Raw genomic sequence first — 17,584 nt, 5'->3', positions numbered from 1 at the left:
TGAAAAATTAAATTAGAGCAAATTCTTAGAAACTTGAGTTTAGTTAAAAAAAACATATCTTTAGTAAAACTCAGACATTTAAAAGCTTTGGCACAAACACACTTTGAGCCAAGTTTGTAAGCTTTATTAAATCTGCACACACATTTAGAGTTCATCACTTCCTCATGTTTGTACAAGAACAACCAAAGATTCATAAAGCAACTGGTCAGCATGTCAGTATGGGCACGTTAAAGGCACAGTGCTGACCATGAAGCCACTGGGATGTCAACAAAGCAAATAACACAATCATCTAAAAGGATTCAGCAGTATGGTGCAGTTTGTGCAAACATGTACTCTTCACTTAATGAAACAGTTTCCATAGTTTGCTTTAGTAACAAACTCAAGTAGACAAGTAACATGACTAAAACAGTGTTTTCAAGAATTAATATCAACAAAAACTAACAATTCATATTCATGACAAACTTTAAATAGAAACACTTCTGTGGAACACAGTTAAGACGAGACACCATATCTGACATGTACCATGTAAGTCAAGTGAACAGTAGCCTTTAATATTTCAAAACAGATATTTACTGATTGGGCTAACTGTATTAAATTAATCTTTCTTTGGTTAGGTATCTAAAGCCATCATGCTGCTTCTAGAAACAACACAATAACTATCAAAAATGACCCAATCTTTCTAAATTAGACTTATATTCCTCAGTGTGTATACAAATATCAATTCTTATCTAAATTCTTTTCCGCGCTGTGTGCATTACTGTTCATGTCACTTTGTGCGTATACATGTTAGTAAACCAGCTGCAGCAGCAAAAACTGTTCAGGTTTGACTCTAGGTGCAATGTGAGGGAACAGTAAGCACTAAAGTGTCTTTAAAGCAGCATGTGTGGGTGCGAACAGAAGGGACAGCTGTGGTTTTGTTGTGAGGTGAGCTGCCCACTGCTCACTGCAGGGTGACTGTGAAACAGTCGGGGTCTAAAAGGGACCTTGTCCCGGCTCCCTGCCGAGCTTCCCTGTCCAAATCTGTTGTAGCGTTCCCCTTCTTTGTTCAGTAACTAAGTGCTTCTTAGGAAATAAAACCCCCTTTCTGGCTAAACGCCACAGAGCAATGTGTTGTCATTGTTGAGTTGGTCTTCAAAACACTTGTAAATCTTTACAAGCATATGTCACAAACCAAGGTGCGTTTTATCAGGACCTTTAGTATTCTTAATACATTATTGTACAAATTTCCAGTTCAAAAGGATGGAAACCAGTGATTGTTGTGAAAAAAAATGAACATCCTTTTAAGCAACAATGTAAACTCCAAAATATTAAATATTAGTTACTAGATTATTTTTACAAACAGAAAAAAGCACTTTAAAACAAAATAGATGGATTTGGGAAAGCAATAGCACACATGTAAAGCAAGTTAGAAAAGGTTATAACTAATTACAATAACCTAACTTGCTTAGTAAGAATCATTGCCAACGATTCATCAGTAACCTGGCAAATACCAAGGGCCATCGGGTTGGCTCCTCCAGTCTCTGTTTGAAGACCAGGTCCCAGAAAGGAGCATAGCTGGCTGAGCCAGGCTCCTTTGGCTCTGTTTGTTGCCTGAGCTGTGCTGCCATGGGGTCAGCAGAAACCAGGCTTCCTTTAGGAGGAGGCTGGCGTCTCCATAGTGGACAAGATACGCACCACCTCAGCTCGCTGTGTTGGTGAGATGTGCTGGGTCATGTGCACTATAGAGTCCATAGCAACCTCTGGGTTCGCTTGAACAAGGCTGTAAATAGTCAGGGTGAAAAAATTACAATGTTTTCCTATTACAACAGTTAACAGAAGTTTTGTACTTTTCAACACAATGAATCTGTACTGTTTTTTTTTTTATTATTATTTTTAATCATTACCTGCGAATCTGCTTGAGGAGGTGATCTCGGCGGATGTACTTTATGTTCTCATCAATGACGGATCTGGCGCCCTCTTCTTCAGCTAGTTGCTTCTCCAGCCAAACAACTACATCTTCATTGTTATCCCATAGGTATGCCTGAATGAGGCAGGGTTTGTTAAAAAACAAAACAAACCAAAAATAACAACCATAAACAAATAAAAGAGAGGGTGATTCTCTGTACAATTCAAAGTATTTATGGATGAATAAAGTCTCTAACTATGATATGACGAGTTTGAACTGACGCTACAGTTAAGAACAAAAAAAAAAACAAAAAAAAAAAACAGCAGATCAAACATATAAAGCATCATGAATCAAATAAATATCAATAAAAACTAAATATATGGACAGGAAAAATGTGAGTGCTTGATGTCTAGTTGAGTGAACCTGACAGGAAAATTAGTATTCATGAGTGCTGGCATTTCTGATCCCAAACAAAGCCAGGCTTGAGGGCTTAGCAAAGATTTGGGAGTAGAGGGGTTTAATGGGCTTTTGCCTTTTTCTGAAGAATCCTGCTTGAGGTCCACAAGAACATTTAATGCCCTTATTAATCATTTTTAATCTGTTTGCTTTTAATTAAGAAACAGTGTGTTGCTCTCATATCTGCACGTGCCAGGGCTGTGATTAATTGTGGCTTAAGACAGCCAGTCCTGATTGGGGTAATGTACGAGTTAAGAAGGAGATCTCAAACATTGAGCTGGCTCATGTCACCCCAAAGCCTGGTCATCCAAACCCGAGACTTGACCATGAAGGAGCCATATTTATGTTTCTTCAGAGGATGCTCATTTGAGTATTCTATCTTTTATTTGGTGCTAACCAGCTAGCCTAGGGCTAACTCATGTGGTGCTTCCCTACTTGCAGACTGATGAGGTCATTGCTGTGGCTGACCTGGAAGTGATTCACTTGCCTCTCCACTGACTCTTATCCTGCAACAGCTACAGCTGGTGAACAGCTGGTTCATGTGCTGCTCAACCAAGCTCACTGAGGCTGGACAGCATCAGAGACATCTGTCACAAGATGCAATCCAAGACAATGGAGCTCGAGAGTATTCACAGAATGAGAGACTCACAAGAGAAGCAGCTGAATGACAAAAACCTGGCCAGCCTGCAGGCAGAGAAATCAGGACTAGCTGGTGAGCAGTGACTCATTTTAAAAATACTGAAATAGAAAGCATTAGCCAATCTGTAATTGATTATGAAGATCAAAAAAGATGTAGCCACAGCAGTCGTGTCAGCTCACCATTCATTTATATGCAGTATCTGAACTGACATGAGCTAACATATGACAAATGCATTTGTGTAAATAATGTTAGAAATAAAGTAAGCAAAAGAGACTCAAAACATCTATATACTAACAGCATAAGTAGTTGTTAACCTCTTTGTAATATAGTTGCTTTTGAATGTCACATGCCAAATTCTATGGGATCCAACTAATGTTCTTCCTTTTTATTGCAGTTTTTAGCATGACACTTTTTAAGCATGGTAAGTGAATACTGAGAAACTCTACAAGAAAATCTAAGGTCGTGCAGGGGGTTTTACCTTAACAGCCCCCTCGGCCTCAACAAACCAGCGGCGGAGCATTGCTTGGATCTGGCCGTCTGTCAGCTCACTGTTTGCTGCTTGAATCTTCCTCTTTACTGTGTCCTCCAGCAGCAGACGTCGCAGACGCCAGTAGAAGAACTGACGGGAGGTTTGCCATTCCAGGATATCCTGAGAGAGGTAAAAGGCGAGCAGGTAGTGTTATAAATGGAACACACGTCCCTGTATTGCTACATGCCAATGTTTTGAATTTAAATGGGGACATACATCATGTAAAAGACTTGAATGTGTTTGAAGAAATATGATTGAGTGACTGATGTGAACTGAACATTATCCTTTTAGAACCAACTATTACAGATTTCTCTAGTGGTATATTTGAGATGAAGTCCAGAACAGATAATCTTCAGTGCATACTGTGTGAAGGAAAAACAACAACAAAAAAAAAAACACTGCCATCCATCTATAAAACATCCTTCTGGTCATGTGAGCAAAGTGCACGTGTGTGTGTGAAAGATGAAGCAGCGAAGGTGCAGAATGAGGTGGGGTCTGCCTGAGGCCACTCTGTAGTTGCTAAGGTGATTGACCAGGGTCATCAGAAGATAATTATGAGGACAAGTCTTGCAGCCTGCTGAGACCAAACATTATTCACTAAGCAGGTGGAGCAGCAGCTTGACTGATACTGCCCTGTGGGCTTTTCAGGTTATTCGCATACTGCACATTTATATTGAAGCAATACATAACCAAGGTTGGTGTAGGTGCTGCTATCCAAGACAGCACTGATTCTCACCGTGATGACGCCCTTCTCTTGCATGCGACCTGGAGTGTCATGGAGATCTGCAAACTGCACAGCCACCTGATGGTAGATAGGCAGTAAAAACTCCTCACGCTCCTTAAGCTTGGTCTCCAGCTCTTTTCGGTCAGGGGGACTCAGCTCTGGTGTTCCTGTTGGAGTTTTAAACAAATACTTAGAATACCAATGCCAAAAAACTGTAAGTGAAATACCTAATGAAGAAATTATATTTAGTTCTAATAGATATACGACATGCAAATAAATGAGAAAAAGATCTTTTGTTACACAGCAATGTCACCTTTTTTTAATATCATACGCTATGAACTCAAGCTGTTCACAAGAATGTAGCTAAGAAACTTTGTCCAAGAGCATTTTGTTCTCCCCCAAACCCCATGCTGATTTCTGTCAATTCCAATCTGTAGGCTCTCCAGACCTCCACCGTAAAGCTCTATTCCACCGGTTGTTGCCAATACAATGTAGCATTGGACCAAACAGAAAATCGATAGTGTGCACAGGAGAGCTGGTGATTGATCTGAGCAGACTGTGACTGGCACGTCTCTCGGGGGAATGCAGTAAAGATGACACAATCAACACGACATAAAAAAAAGCCAGAGAAGGAACACCTGATGTATCGCTCCCCCACTAACACGAGGACAAGGCTGCAGAAGACAAAGAAAACTCTAGAGAGCCATAATTAGAGTTGAAGCGCAGGACTCACCTAATTTTTCAGCCAAGCCCATGTAGATCGGATCTACTCTTCTCATGGTCTTCACAAGGTCCTTTCTCCTAAACTTGATCTCCACTGTTCCCTCAGGCTCCAACACACCACCTCTGAGCACAGACATGAGTCAAGTCAACAAAGCTGAATTAATGCTAATTCATTTTAATGCTCCTTTGTTTCTCCAACTCACCGGCTGTCCTTGTCAGCGTACATCTCCATGTGGCGGGGGTTGATGGTAGGATCTATGACCACCCATGAACCTCCTCTCAGTTCAGCTTGTGGGGGAATATAAACCAGGACCGGTTGCTGGTACTCCCTCAGCCCATCCACAATGTAGGCTCCAAACTTCAATACTTGGTCATACATATCTAAAAACAACATTTTTAAATGAGATAAATGATGGTTTCAGTTCCATACTGACTGATTAGTAAGGAAAAATAAGTACCTTTCATTCCTCCAGAAAAGCCCCTCCAGTTGGCAAATACTAAGAGAGGTAAGCCCTCTCGGTTTAGGTCCTTAATGGCCTGGGCTGTTTTGAAAGCAGAATCAGGGAACCACACCTGTCCCGCCTGCTGGATGATCTAAATGCACAAATCAGAAAATCGGCATTGATACCTCAATGTTCAAGAACGTTTTCTTTACCTCTTCACACCAAGCTGCCCTTACCTTCGCCTCAGAGTCCAAATTAGCTGGGTCAGCTGGGATTGACAGCTCCACTGACCTGGTTTCCACAGCAACCACTCCAGTAGGTATCCCACCAAGCCTGTAAAAAGAGGTCATTCAGTATAAACATCTACTGAAGAAACCTAATTTTATGACATTTTGGAAGTTATAATATTTGTTCTTTCAAGTTTTTGTCAATATGTTACCTGGTTTAATGTTTTATTTGTAATATTTTACCTGGCTCGGCCTACCACCACACTCTGAGCCCATGGTTGCATCATCTCCATGAAAGAGCCATGGTCGAAGAAACCACTCTGCCAGGAACCCTTTGGAGCTTTACACAGAGAGAAGGAAAGGCATTAAGACAGTGATTAAATTAAGAATTGTTTGATTTTTGAAACTATTAACACAAAGGCAACTGAATCTATTCCTTCTTCCTCTGCCATTCTTGAATTCCCTGACTTTCCTCTGTATGCAGTCTCGGCCTTGATTCTTTTTTTCTTTCAAAATCTGTAATCTTGGCAGGAACTATGATGGATGACTATATAAGCAGGCTTGCTCAGCTTTTTTTCTCTGCCTGCACGCCCTGAAAAACATGGCCAAGTCTTAGAGGTTACCACTCAATTAAGCCTAGCCACTCATCACTACCAGAGATGTTGACTGGCTTCCCACAAGGCCCCCGATCTCTTTGCCATCCCAAAATGTAATTACACTGATATGGAACCAGCTCAGTCCTGACCCGCAGTGTAAAACACACCACATCAATTTAGGTTCTGATCCGGTTTTTAACAACATGATGTTAAAGCCTCACTGTTCCTTTCTTGGTTTCTTAATAGCCTCTCTTTTATAATGAATTATTTTAACCTTTAACTCTTGGGATATCAAGATGAAATAATAAATCTTTATATTTACTTTAAATAACACGACTTTTAATAACAGCTGAGAAAGCATTATTGATGATTATGATCTTCATTGTTTGAGCTTAAATGCTATGTAACATGTATGCAATACTACTTTTTATAGGACATTGCATAAATGAAGCAGAGCAGGGGTATGAGCACAGCAATATTCCAACTATCCATCTTAATCTAAATAAGGATATACACTGATTATGATGTTTGCACAGGCACCGGTTTCGCTCATCCAAAGTCTTAAACTGTTTGCACACATGAACACTGATAGTTTTCTGCTATGCACTCCTGCTATGCACTCCTGGCTGGATAGAAAGGAGATGTAGGTCACAGTTGTCTAGAATGTGCAGGATGCAGCACTTGATGCAGGACTTACGCTGTGGCAATTGCTGTTTTCCTTATGATGCATTGTGATGGGTAGGGGAGCTTCTTTATTGTATATATGTATATAGATTGATATGAGTATTGCATGTATCTGTAAGCATCAGTAATGGCAGTCAGTAGAAAGGACAAGTTCTCACCAGCACACGCTGACGTGCACAGCGACCACAAATTATCTGGAATATATGCCGAGTTTGTGTGTACACAGTGTGTTTTCTTTGTACCAGAACCTTTTTGTTCTACAATGTACTCTACTTGCTGGTGTTGTGCAATCTTGTGACAGAAACAAGCAAAATGATTTATGAAAACAAGCCAAAAATAATGTAAATAGTTCTTTTAAAACTGTTCATAACAAGCAGACCGGGAAACTCTTCAAACCAATGTCGTGAAGCATGAGCTGTATGTGTTGCAAAATGCCCTGAAACCTCCGGTAAGATACTGTATCATATTATAACTGAGGTGCTTACATGTCATAATAATATTGCTCATATCCTATCCTTAGTTATTGCTTACTTTAAATATTACTTTATCAGGTCAAGTACAACTTGACCTGTCTGTGGTCCTCTAAGACTTACAGCAATCTAAAAATGTTGCATCCATGGTAGTATCTCATTTTGAGTAAGGATTTAATGGATTTTATATCTGAATGTTGCAGCACATGCAAGCATAGCCCATGACTTCAGTGCATGGAACAAAATAGTGCTTTCACATTAGTAAGAAAATAAGTTATTAGATTTGGTTATTAACACTGGACGTCTATGTAAAAAAAAATAGTAATTTTTTGCTAAATAAATAAGAGTTCAAAGTTGTTGTTTTTTTTAATCCCCCCCCCCCCCCCCCCCCCAATCAGCCCTTTGGACTTGCATCGATTATGTATATATTTTTTACATGGGATCTAAGAAATAATCACAATTATCTTACTTAATCTTACTTGCTTAGTAGAAACAAAGCGTTGCACATTCAGTCAATCATCAACAATCAGAACCGTACCTTACCCTGTATAATAGTCTGCCTCAACAACGCTTTCCATGTCAAGCAAGATGTTATTACATAACACAAAGTGGTAAATTCAAAAATAGGTGGTTAAATTTCTGTGATCGTTCACACATCACTCTCACTCACTCTGGCTGGGACGCCCTGCCAGCATCCAGCGAGGGTCATAAGGAGCCTTGGTAGGAACAAACTCCACTAGCCGATCTATGGGATCCTTGGCATGGACAATGGGCACAGGACTAGATTTACACTGGAAAAAAAAAAATTATAGTTTCACATTAAATACCAAACAGAGTAGTTCTTTACATTTGAATGAATGAATTAAACTCATAGTTAAATGTTACCTTGGGCATGTAGGAGAGCCACTGCAACAAAGTAAAGACTCCCTCAAAATCATCACAAACAGTACAGTGTGTCACACCGTTGTTGTGCATGATCTGAACTCCACCAAGCTGGTTGTTTGACGTATACACTTCTCTGCCCAGCACCTAACATAGATAAAGGAGACAAATATCCAGGGGAATTAAACAAATATTATTTTTCACTGTTAAATTCCAGACCAAGTTTTTTTATTTTAAATTGGGCTTTATAAGCATATAACAGAGGAACACAATATTTCTGAGAGTGCATCACAGATTTTTCTAAAATGTCAACACTTTCCTTCACTTATCTGAATAAAATGCGGATTACCCCTTAAAAACCTACTTGCGGTTTTAAACTGGAAAAAAACAGCTGTAAAACTGAACTCAGAATCAGAACGATCAGAATGTGCCACATAACACTTAGTACAGATTAAAAACAGCCAAATCTATCCCCACTGTCACAACATTAGGGGGATCCTGGAGGATTTTCCACAACAGGGTGTAAATAAATGCATGCCCCTTCCACATCACTAATCTAAATTTGCATTCATTCAGTTATTATACAATCATTTTATTTTTTGTTATGCAATCCTCCATTTATAAGCTGTAATGCAGACTATTGGAAGGTTAAGTTGGAAGCCACCAAACTTCCTTTTATCTTTGCAAGGCCCCTTTGCCAACCTGAAGCCATAAAATTTCACTCCCAGCACACCCTATTTTCATAAGCGGCTAAGAACAGGTGGCTGGGCGCTGACATGGTTCCATAAAAATCAGAGTGGAGCTCAATCCCTACCCTCAGCTCTCACCTTTTTAGCCATCATTTACTTTCTTTATTACCATTAATGGTTATGTATCGGACTACAAATCTAGGACACTCTCCTAAAGCTGTCAGGAGAGATGGCAGCCACAAGAAACATTACAGTCACCTTGACATACACAAAACCCCTGTGCCTCCGGCCATCGCCGGCTTCATTAAGATTCCATGGCAGGGTGAGGAGGAGGAGATACTGGAGGAAGAACAGAGTGAGATGACTGGGAGGAAGAAATCGAGGAGCCAACTGGTAGTAACAGCTCACTGGGGTATTTGTGCCAGTAGTTACTATCCAGTCCCCATGAAAATGTGAGCGATTTCCAGCAGCTAATGAAATGATGATCTCTGGGTGGCCGGCTGCTGCTCCTTATTAAGTTTCGTTTAATAGCCAGTAAACCACATGACAGATGAGCAGAAAACGATTCATTGCTTCTTCACTGTGCTGCCAGCAAAAGACTTTTTATATAGTATTTTTAAATGACAAAAGTAACTGTAAACTAAATTATACACTGCAATATAAAACCTCAGCATTGTGGACATTAATGCATAAATATTTCTCCATGTGCAAATGGAGCTTAACAGCGGAGCCATCTGAATACAACTGAGCTTCCAGGAAAATAGACGCGCCATTATTGGGCCATTTGCATGAGTTACCATGTTGTGATCTGTCATCTAATTTGAAATGAAGTCATCTTAATGTATTGACAAGGACAGAGAATGGAAAGCAAGACAGGAGGTAGCGAAGCATGCAGGCACACACATGCACACGCACACACTAATCAACTGTATGCAGAAAAACAATCTGCATCAGCAAAACTTTTCATTTTGATTAAAAACAAATGATATGGGTGTCCTGTTCTGCAGCCTCTGGCATGTCACTCTATTTCTATGCAAATACAACTTCATGGTTCGCTTTCAATTATTCCACTTTGAGTGGCAGGCAGGCCTGAGGCTGGGATCGGAAAGGGAATCCTTGTAGAACAGAGCGAGGGAAAAAGAGCGAGCCTTAAAATTGCCCGATCAGCGAGTTGGAACAAGCAACAAAAATCACAGTCGACTTTTCTCATTTTCTTGCTTTGACACACACGCACAGATGTACACATTATTTGCTTCTCATTTACGTCTTTCACTGAATCCAGTTTTATTTTCATAGAAACAATGAAGAAACTGTTGTTTTACTTACACATCTATTTGACCTTTGTATCACAATTGCTTAAATTTTCATACCCCAACACATGAATAATTTTAGAGATGTTCTCATTAAAATGCAGATTCAATATTTGTGTGATTTTTAGACACAGCTCATTTGGTGCTTATCTTGTGTTGCTACCAGCACGCTAGATGAAAACAGTCTTTTTATGTACTGAAATACAAATTTATATTGTAGATCATCTCACCTTGTTGAGGGCCCCAGCGCCAGTGAGGATGATGTGAGAGTTGTCCACTTGGATGGTTCGCTGTCCAAGTCTCACCAAATAGGCCCCAATACCTATTGCTCGACATGTTACCTATGAAACAAGCATCTTAATACTTATAATAAAGGATGTGTTGAAAGATCACACAAGTGTATAGCTCAAGGGTAAAGAGCAGACTACATGCATGAACATGCTTTTGTATGCAGTTAATTGTACCAGATTCATGGTGATGATCTCCTCATAAGCTAGAGAAGATTCTCCAGCAATCATTCCAGATCCTCTCAGATTCTCCACACCCAGCCCTTCATCTTTTCCAATAATGTCTGTAATCTTGTACCTGAATAGACAGCATACATATGCTATTCACCCAAAACCAGATACGACCCCCAAAGCTTTGTACTTGACATCTGCTGCTGGATGATGCATTCTTCACTGACACTACAGCATTCTCTAAAAAATATATATTTATACCTGGATTCTCCCTCATCCTCTATATGTTCACAATGTACGGAGTTTAGAGCTGAGACCTTCTTGTAATCCTGAGGTGTGAGATAGAGATACTTGAAACCCTGCAGGAGACAGAGCGATCACAGATTAATTACAACTTGCAAGTATATTTATTGTACATGAGGAGCACAAAAAAGTAATAATTAGTTTAAAGTAAAAAAAAATGGAGCATGCGTGTACAACACATACAAACAAAACAAATAACAGGCTTAACATATAGATGCTCAGCTGTGGAATTACAGGTAAAATTGGAAAATATTTCTTAAAAACTGGTGAGTTTTAAACACCAACTATTAGATTGCAAAACTAAAAATTGCTGAATCAGAAAAGCCCTTAGGTAAAGTATTTGGGACTCAGCTGGCTAACCTTGTAAGGATCAGCTGGATCTTGCCAGGCCACGTGGAACATGTGCCTGATTTCCTCTGCCAGACCAATGCGTGCTCCGCTGTTGGCAGCAATGTAGATGCGAGGGATGCCGCTCTCTCGAGCCATCTCTGAAGCTCGCAGGAACAGCATGTCTTCCTGTGGTCCAAATGAGCCTATTTTGTGTGTGATATCATTGCTTATGACTATGATCTCACGTCCTGCTGGAAACTCTGGAGTTCGCAGAGTAATTCGCCATGCTACCATCCCAATCTGGAGTGGCAAAGCAGAGACACTTCAGCAAGATTAATGGACATTATGAATAACTACATAATCGAAATGCTATCTTTTTATTAATGCAACGATAAACTGGGGACAAGATCTTGTGTGAGGTTTTTGTATGTTATGCAAAAATAAAAACAGTTATTACAAATAAATTATATTTCATAAGCAAACCTTCAACTGATGCATTAAGCCTTACAACTAAACAGTTAAAAGTATTTATCAAGAACTCAATGAAACAACCAAAGAAACAGAGAGACACCTACAGACTGAAAGGAGAATTACACATTTAGAAGTACAAGAAAGCCAAACAAAGAAAAATAAATGGCAATCGTTTCCATATTTTTTATAAGAGTGTTTATGGATATAAGACGTGTAAAACACTGACCTCATTGCCCCCTGGTAGTCGGTTCATCTGCACTAGTTGATCCTGAGCATCCAGAACCAGCTCAGTAAAGGTGAGCAGCTCAGATGGAAGAGGGCATTTGGGTAAATGGGCATGTGCCTGACTGGAGTGCCAGAGCTTTTTCAGAGCCTGGGAGACAAAATTCCAAGTATGAGCCATTTTTTTTAAAATAGAAACTAACCAAACATTCATAAAAGTGTGTTTTTATATGGTACCTGTCTAAACATTTCTGGAAAGTCATAGACATAGGTTGTGCCCAGAGACTGTGCCTGGAAGCGCTTGGACTGCAGCAGGTCCTTGGTGACATAGGGTGTATTGATGAGCATACCGTGCAAGGGGCCTTGCTTATCTCCATATGCCTGGAACATTATCTAGACAAAAAGAAAGATGAATAAAGTCATTTTACAGCCATACCAACATTTTCAACAAGATTGGGATCAAGACTAAAAAAAAAAAAGAGGAAGTTGGATGTGATGATTGTGAGAAGTCTCGTGGCGTCAGGCACATCATGAATTCATGCAAAAACACTGGATTCAAAGTGCAACACTGGTGTAAGTACAGTCATTTTCTTTAGTTTTAATCTTCCAGCTTTAGCTTATTTTAACCTCCCTGCATTGTTCAGTATTTTAATGGAACTCAACTTTTGTAATTATCATAGCTGCTGGAAATGCCACCAGTTCTTTCTCAACCACATCTACAATCTTTAAAATAGAAATCAAATTAGACATCTCTCACATTCACAATTTAAGAACTAAAAAAGCAATTACAGTGCAAAAATGAAGAAAAGGAAAACAGAAAAAGTTATTTTTGTCCTTGATGGCTTCATGCAGATTTAATCCATTCAACAAATAATTCAGTAATGAACAGATGAAGGAGAAATGACATGGCTGATGGGTAATGCTGGATGAAGTGCATCTTACCTGGTCTGCTGCAAGGGGAAACATATTATGAAAAGAATTGTCCACCAGGCTAAAGGTACAATAACATACTGGAACTCTGCATCGAATCAGTGCATCTAAAATAATTTTCTTAGTGTAATTACAAATTGATGTTCAAGAATTGAGGGTTCCAGGATGGAGCTGTAACTCTATGCCCAAGACTGGACAAAAAGCAGATGAGATGGAAAATGTATGAGTGCCCCACCTGTCGATCTTTGGGCCCCACCTGTCCCGTTCGGGCGTCAGTGACCTCTTTGTACAGGCTGATATCCAGGTAGTAGCCTGATTCATTAGTAAGGAAAAGGCGGATGGGAATTTGCTTTCCTGTTGGAGTCAGTCGGATGTTAATTTTCAATTCAGCTTGCAGGACACGCAGCTTCCACAGGCGGCTGCCGTAGCGCATCACCATGGAGCGCACAGACTCCTCAATCTGAAATTTGTAGGGAAAGATAAGCAAAAAGGCAAACTCACTGATAACAGTGTGCTCACTATATTAAAGGTGTGTGTGTCAGACTTAATCTCGAACCTTTGATGGGTCCATGATGACTGTGGGGACGAAGTTGAGGAAGATATGGTTACAGTCAGTTCTTACAGTTGTGTTATTGAAAGCCACCTCCAGTTCATCCATGGCTTCCAGCAGCAGACGCTCAGCTTCATTGTGAAGGTATTCAAACGAAGCCTCCTATTGAATAAGCACACCACAACAACTGTCAGTAGGAGCTGCTGTGATCAGGTATTAGGATTAAAAAAGAAAGTATCTGAGTATCTATCTAACTTTGTGAAAAAATTGAAATTTTAAATTTAAATATTAAGTATTTTTTATTAAGTATACATTACTTCTAAAATAATCCCCCTTTTCCCCCATTTTCGTACCTTTGTGACGAGATCAGAGTGGCGGATAATGGCTCGGACAAAAAAACGGTAATCAGTAACTTCTGTGCCCACCTCCACGCGGGCAGCACCCAGGTACAGGTGCATCTTGTGATTAGCACATGGGATGGCAGTCAGGGCAAAATTACGCATGCGGTTCAGCTCCAGCTGGAATGCTAATGCTGGCTCCAAGTGCCGATAGATCCTGTCCTCCTCAAACTATTAAAAACAAGACAAAATCTCAGCGACACAACGTTTCAAATGATTCTGCTTTAAGCCTTTTCTGAATATAATTTTCACTTGTGGTAACTTCCAATATCTATGGGCAGAAGCGGTACTAGGAAAAGTGTTAAAATCATCTTGGTATACTAGTAGAAATATGCCTTTCAGCCACAGGCTGTGTTAAGTACATGAAATCCTGAACAATCTCAATCTCAGAAAGCTGTTAATGGGAGTCATTACTCCTAAATTGGGGACATAATTAAAGAGTTCATTACTATAATGAGTTCTAGTTGTGTCACTGCACAGAAACTATCAGCAACGGTGGAGAAGAGTGGCCATCGCTGGCTTTGATTCAATGTAACTCAGAAATGCCCGAGACACAGAGGACTTATGGTACTGGTGCTAATTCTGCTTTGTTTTCATTTTTAAGCTTTGCAGTTGATTTCACAGTAATAGGAAAAATTCAGGGATTTCTGAAAAAGCACACCTACCTTGTCTCTAGCACGGAATGTGAAGAATTTTGGAAATTCCCTCTGTGTGAAAATAGTAAGAGAAAAAGAAATATCAGTGAAATAAGTCAGCAGTATGTACGTAGAAAATACCTTGCAAAGATAACATTTCTACATTATTATTATTATATAAAAATCAGTGGAAATTTGCCACTTAAAAATCATACAGGAGGTGAAAATAGTTTGGTCAGAACAGTACTCTCTTCTGTTTATTTAAGCATAATTTATGTCTCCAAGAATCACTGCGTATTCACTAAGGCAGCAAGTTATTATCATGATAGTAACAGGCCACATTTACAAGCACCACTCACTATGCTTATGAATAAAACATGTCCTTTCTTTAGAGACATGTGATCCTTTTGAAAAATGCCCGGTGGCCCTGTTTGACATTATCAGATGAAGTGTCCCACTTGCCAAAACAATGCCAGACCGATTGGAGATGCTCTTATCAACTCACAGCCTCCATGATGGCGAGAGCTGCCACAGTACACATACTGCAAACCTGCATCAGCTATGATTTGACACTGCGATTAGGTATTATTTTTTACTCAACATTATAGTGAGGTGTGGAAAATTTTCTTTTTTTTTATCAAAGGCGAGCACTGTGCATGCAAGTGAGAGACCCTACGTTGAATGGAGGACAGTAAGCCTGATTACCTCTCATTAGAGACTATGGTACCATCAAAAAGAAAAAATCAAATTGCATTGTTAAAATGACAGCAGAGGTGAAAGGACTGGGCATTTCTCCTAATCTAATCCCTGTTATTGTCTCTGCTTTCTGAATATAAGTGGTTGTCCTGATTATTGGTTAAATTTGGAAAGATAAATAAATGCTTCTTAAAAAATCTGTCATGATTGGGGTTTCAGCTCAAAATTGGCCATCCATGTTAAAATGCATGCTCCCATTACTGTGGTAATAAGGGCCTTAGAAATGATGAGAAAGCTAAAAAGTAAAAAAAAATTCAGACTGATACGTTTTGTTTATTTAAGCTGGTACAGCTGATTTGAAAACAAGGAGTTGCAGGAGCTCATGGAGCAAAGTAGGTACATTAAAACCCTGTAACTTAGTAAACTGATGCTAAAATGTGTGACTGTCTGGATATATAATGTGCACTCCCTTAGTAAGGTGGGGGATGATTGCTCATTTGTCTTCCAGTACTTACATGAAACCTTTGGTCCACCTCACAGTTGACCTGCTTCCTGAAATCCTGTCATCATAAATGCAGCAAAAGCAAGGCATGCAGAAAGAGATACAGAGAGAAACAGGAAAAAGAGCTAAATTTCAAATGCAAATTATTAGTGCAATTAACACAGTAATGTAATTTATTTTTTATGCTAATATTAGTAATTACAGAAAGAAAGATGTAAGATATATTACATTTTGGTGCATGCAATGAACTGCTCAACTAGTGGCATGCAAGGCAGGAGACTGTGGAAACAAATGGCATCTAAATAAATATTTAATAGAACCTTTACCTTCTGGGCAACAAGAAAAGTCAGCCTTCGGATGCCATGCTCAAACAGCAGCGATTTCTGGGAAAAAGGTAAAAAGTCATAAAAATACATTTTTCTGGGGTATTTTAGACATTTGAAATCAAAATAAAGACAATCCTTGTTGTCAAGAGCAGCCACCTTTGACTGAGTGAATTCCCGAAACATGGCTGCCAGGCCATCATCATCAATGTCGCTGTCAGTCTTTATAGCCACATTAAGGATGTGGATAGCCTCATCCGGGACACTCTGAATGACAAAGCAAACACACAGTTTAGCTTCAGTCATATGGCTATGTAATAATGCCTTTATCTGGCAGCAGTCTGTCCTCTTCACCTTGTTGTCTTCCTCCCCATACAGCACTGGACTGCCTCCATCTGGGAAAGTTGGACTTGGAGGAGGAGAGTCAGAGAAGCAGCTCAGCACATCAGTAATGTTCCTGTAAAAATAAATAAATAAATTACGCAATCCAAAACTCATGATTGACATATTGTTTTCTCTAACGAATGAATGAAATTCAGGTTAAAAAGTCTTTTATATAAGAACTGACCGTGTAAACTCCTGGAAGGAGCGGAAAGAGACCATTGCTCCCATGCGCTGACAAGGTGGCGTAAAAGATGCATCAAGCAGGACGTCACTAACGTTAGCCACATGCACCATGCCGTAGTGATTCAGGTTGGAGGAGAAAGACATCCTAGGATGAAGAAGACAGCAAACAACTGCTATGAGAATCTGCAATAATACAAAACTTACTCAGAGAAGATTTTAAGAACCTCACAACAGTTTTGATTCTTCAGCCTTTTGGCAGTTTGTTAAGCAGAACTATAACAACGTGTATAAAAACAACTGAAAGCAACAGACTTGAAGAATAAAAACTGAATAAGGTTCAAATATAGGAAGAAGTAATAAAATTCCACCATGAGGAGTGAACACATTAAAAGAAGCTAAACAATTCCCAAAGGTCTTTTGACAGACCTCATGTTAGTCAAATAAAAACAAGGACGACAATCCTTTCATGAGAACAAAGAAACATTAGTTACATACTGGTGTTTCATTGTGTTAGGTGTTAGTCTTTGGTGGCAAGAAGGCGACCCAGAAGTTTCACCCATTGTAAGCACTAAAGAGGTTTTTTTGTGTGCCGAACCTGTCCACAGATTCCACATCTGTGGTATTTTTCTCCTCTGCATTATCCTTAGATTCACTATCCTGTGTTTTAACGTCCTGGGGTTTAGGTTCCTCTAATATAGTGTCCAAGGCTTTTACATTGTCCGGGACTGGAGTGGGCATTTTCCTGGCAGGACAGTTGAGAGGTTTAAGGTCTGGATATTCTTACCAGAGTTCAACATCTCCTAAAATTTTTTAATCTGGTCTTAAATTTTATTCTTAAATTTTATCCAACTTACTCTTAATCACCACAATACTGAGGCACTTAGCAATTAGGATTAAACACTTGTTTTACAGGACACACACACACGCACACACAAGAAATA

General features: G+C 39.6%; 1 protein-coding gene across 5 annotated transcripts in view; it reads right to left on the bottom strand.

The window, feature by feature from the left end:
• Positions 1-108: 108 nt before the first annotated feature.
• The window catches only part of acaca (acetyl-CoA carboxylase alpha), a 30,642-nt gene continuing 13,166 nt past the window's right edge, over positions 109-17,584 (bottom strand). For 2 of the 5 annotated variants that reach the window (XM_042008500.1, XM_042008498.1), the window contains exons 29-55: positions 17,239-17,385; positions 16,645-16,788; positions 16,431-16,533; positions 16,236-16,343; positions 16,080-16,136; positions 15,767-15,811; positions 14,586-14,627; positions 13,876-14,091; positions 13,529-13,684; positions 13,208-13,432; positions 12,280-12,435; positions 12,047-12,193; positions 11,380-11,649; positions 10,978-11,075; positions 10,723-10,843; positions 10,489-10,599; positions 8,263-8,406; positions 8,048-8,168; positions 5,871-5,967; positions 5,637-5,733; positions 5,416-5,551; positions 5,161-5,338; positions 4,968-5,080; positions 4,247-4,401; positions 3,460-3,630; positions 1,884-2,020; positions 109-1,759 (exon numbers count right to left, since the gene is read on the bottom strand). In XM_042008500.1, the coding sequence (XP_041864434.1) occupies positions 1,633-1,759; positions 1,884-2,020; positions 3,460-3,630; positions 4,247-4,401; positions 4,968-5,080; positions 5,161-5,338; positions 5,416-5,551; positions 5,637-5,733; positions 5,871-5,967; positions 8,048-8,168; positions 8,263-8,406; positions 10,489-10,599; positions 10,723-10,843; positions 10,978-11,075; positions 11,380-11,649; positions 12,047-12,193; positions 12,280-12,435; positions 13,208-13,432; positions 13,529-13,684; positions 13,876-14,091; positions 14,586-14,627; positions 15,767-15,811; positions 16,080-16,136; positions 16,236-16,343; positions 16,431-16,533; positions 16,645-16,788; positions 17,239-17,385 (3,622 nt within the window). In that variant the 3' untranslated portion in view covers positions 109-1,632. The remainder of the gene's footprint in view (positions 1,760-1,883; positions 2,021-3,459; positions 3,631-4,246; positions 4,402-4,967; positions 5,081-5,160; positions 5,339-5,415; positions 5,552-5,636; positions 5,734-5,870; positions 5,968-8,047; positions 8,169-8,262; positions 8,407-10,488; positions 10,600-10,722; positions 10,844-10,977; positions 11,076-11,379; positions 11,650-12,046; positions 12,194-12,279; positions 12,436-13,207; positions 13,433-13,528; positions 13,685-13,875; positions 14,092-14,585; positions 14,628-15,766; positions 15,812-16,079; positions 16,137-16,235; positions 16,344-16,430; positions 16,534-16,644; positions 16,789-17,238; positions 17,386-17,584) is intronic. The other 3 variants (XM_042008499.1, XM_042008501.1, XM_042008502.1) reach the window with 3 other exon arrangements.

Source organism: Melanotaenia boesemani, chromosome 15 (assembly GCF_017639745.1).
Source record: "Melanotaenia boesemani isolate fMelBoe1 chromosome 15, fMelBoe1.pri, whole genome shotgun sequence".
In the NCBI taxonomy this organism is placed as follows: Eukaryota; Metazoa; Chordata; class Actinopteri; order Atheriniformes; family Melanotaeniidae; genus Melanotaenia; species Melanotaenia boesemani.
This window is presented reverse-complemented; position numbering and strand designations above follow the sequence as displayed.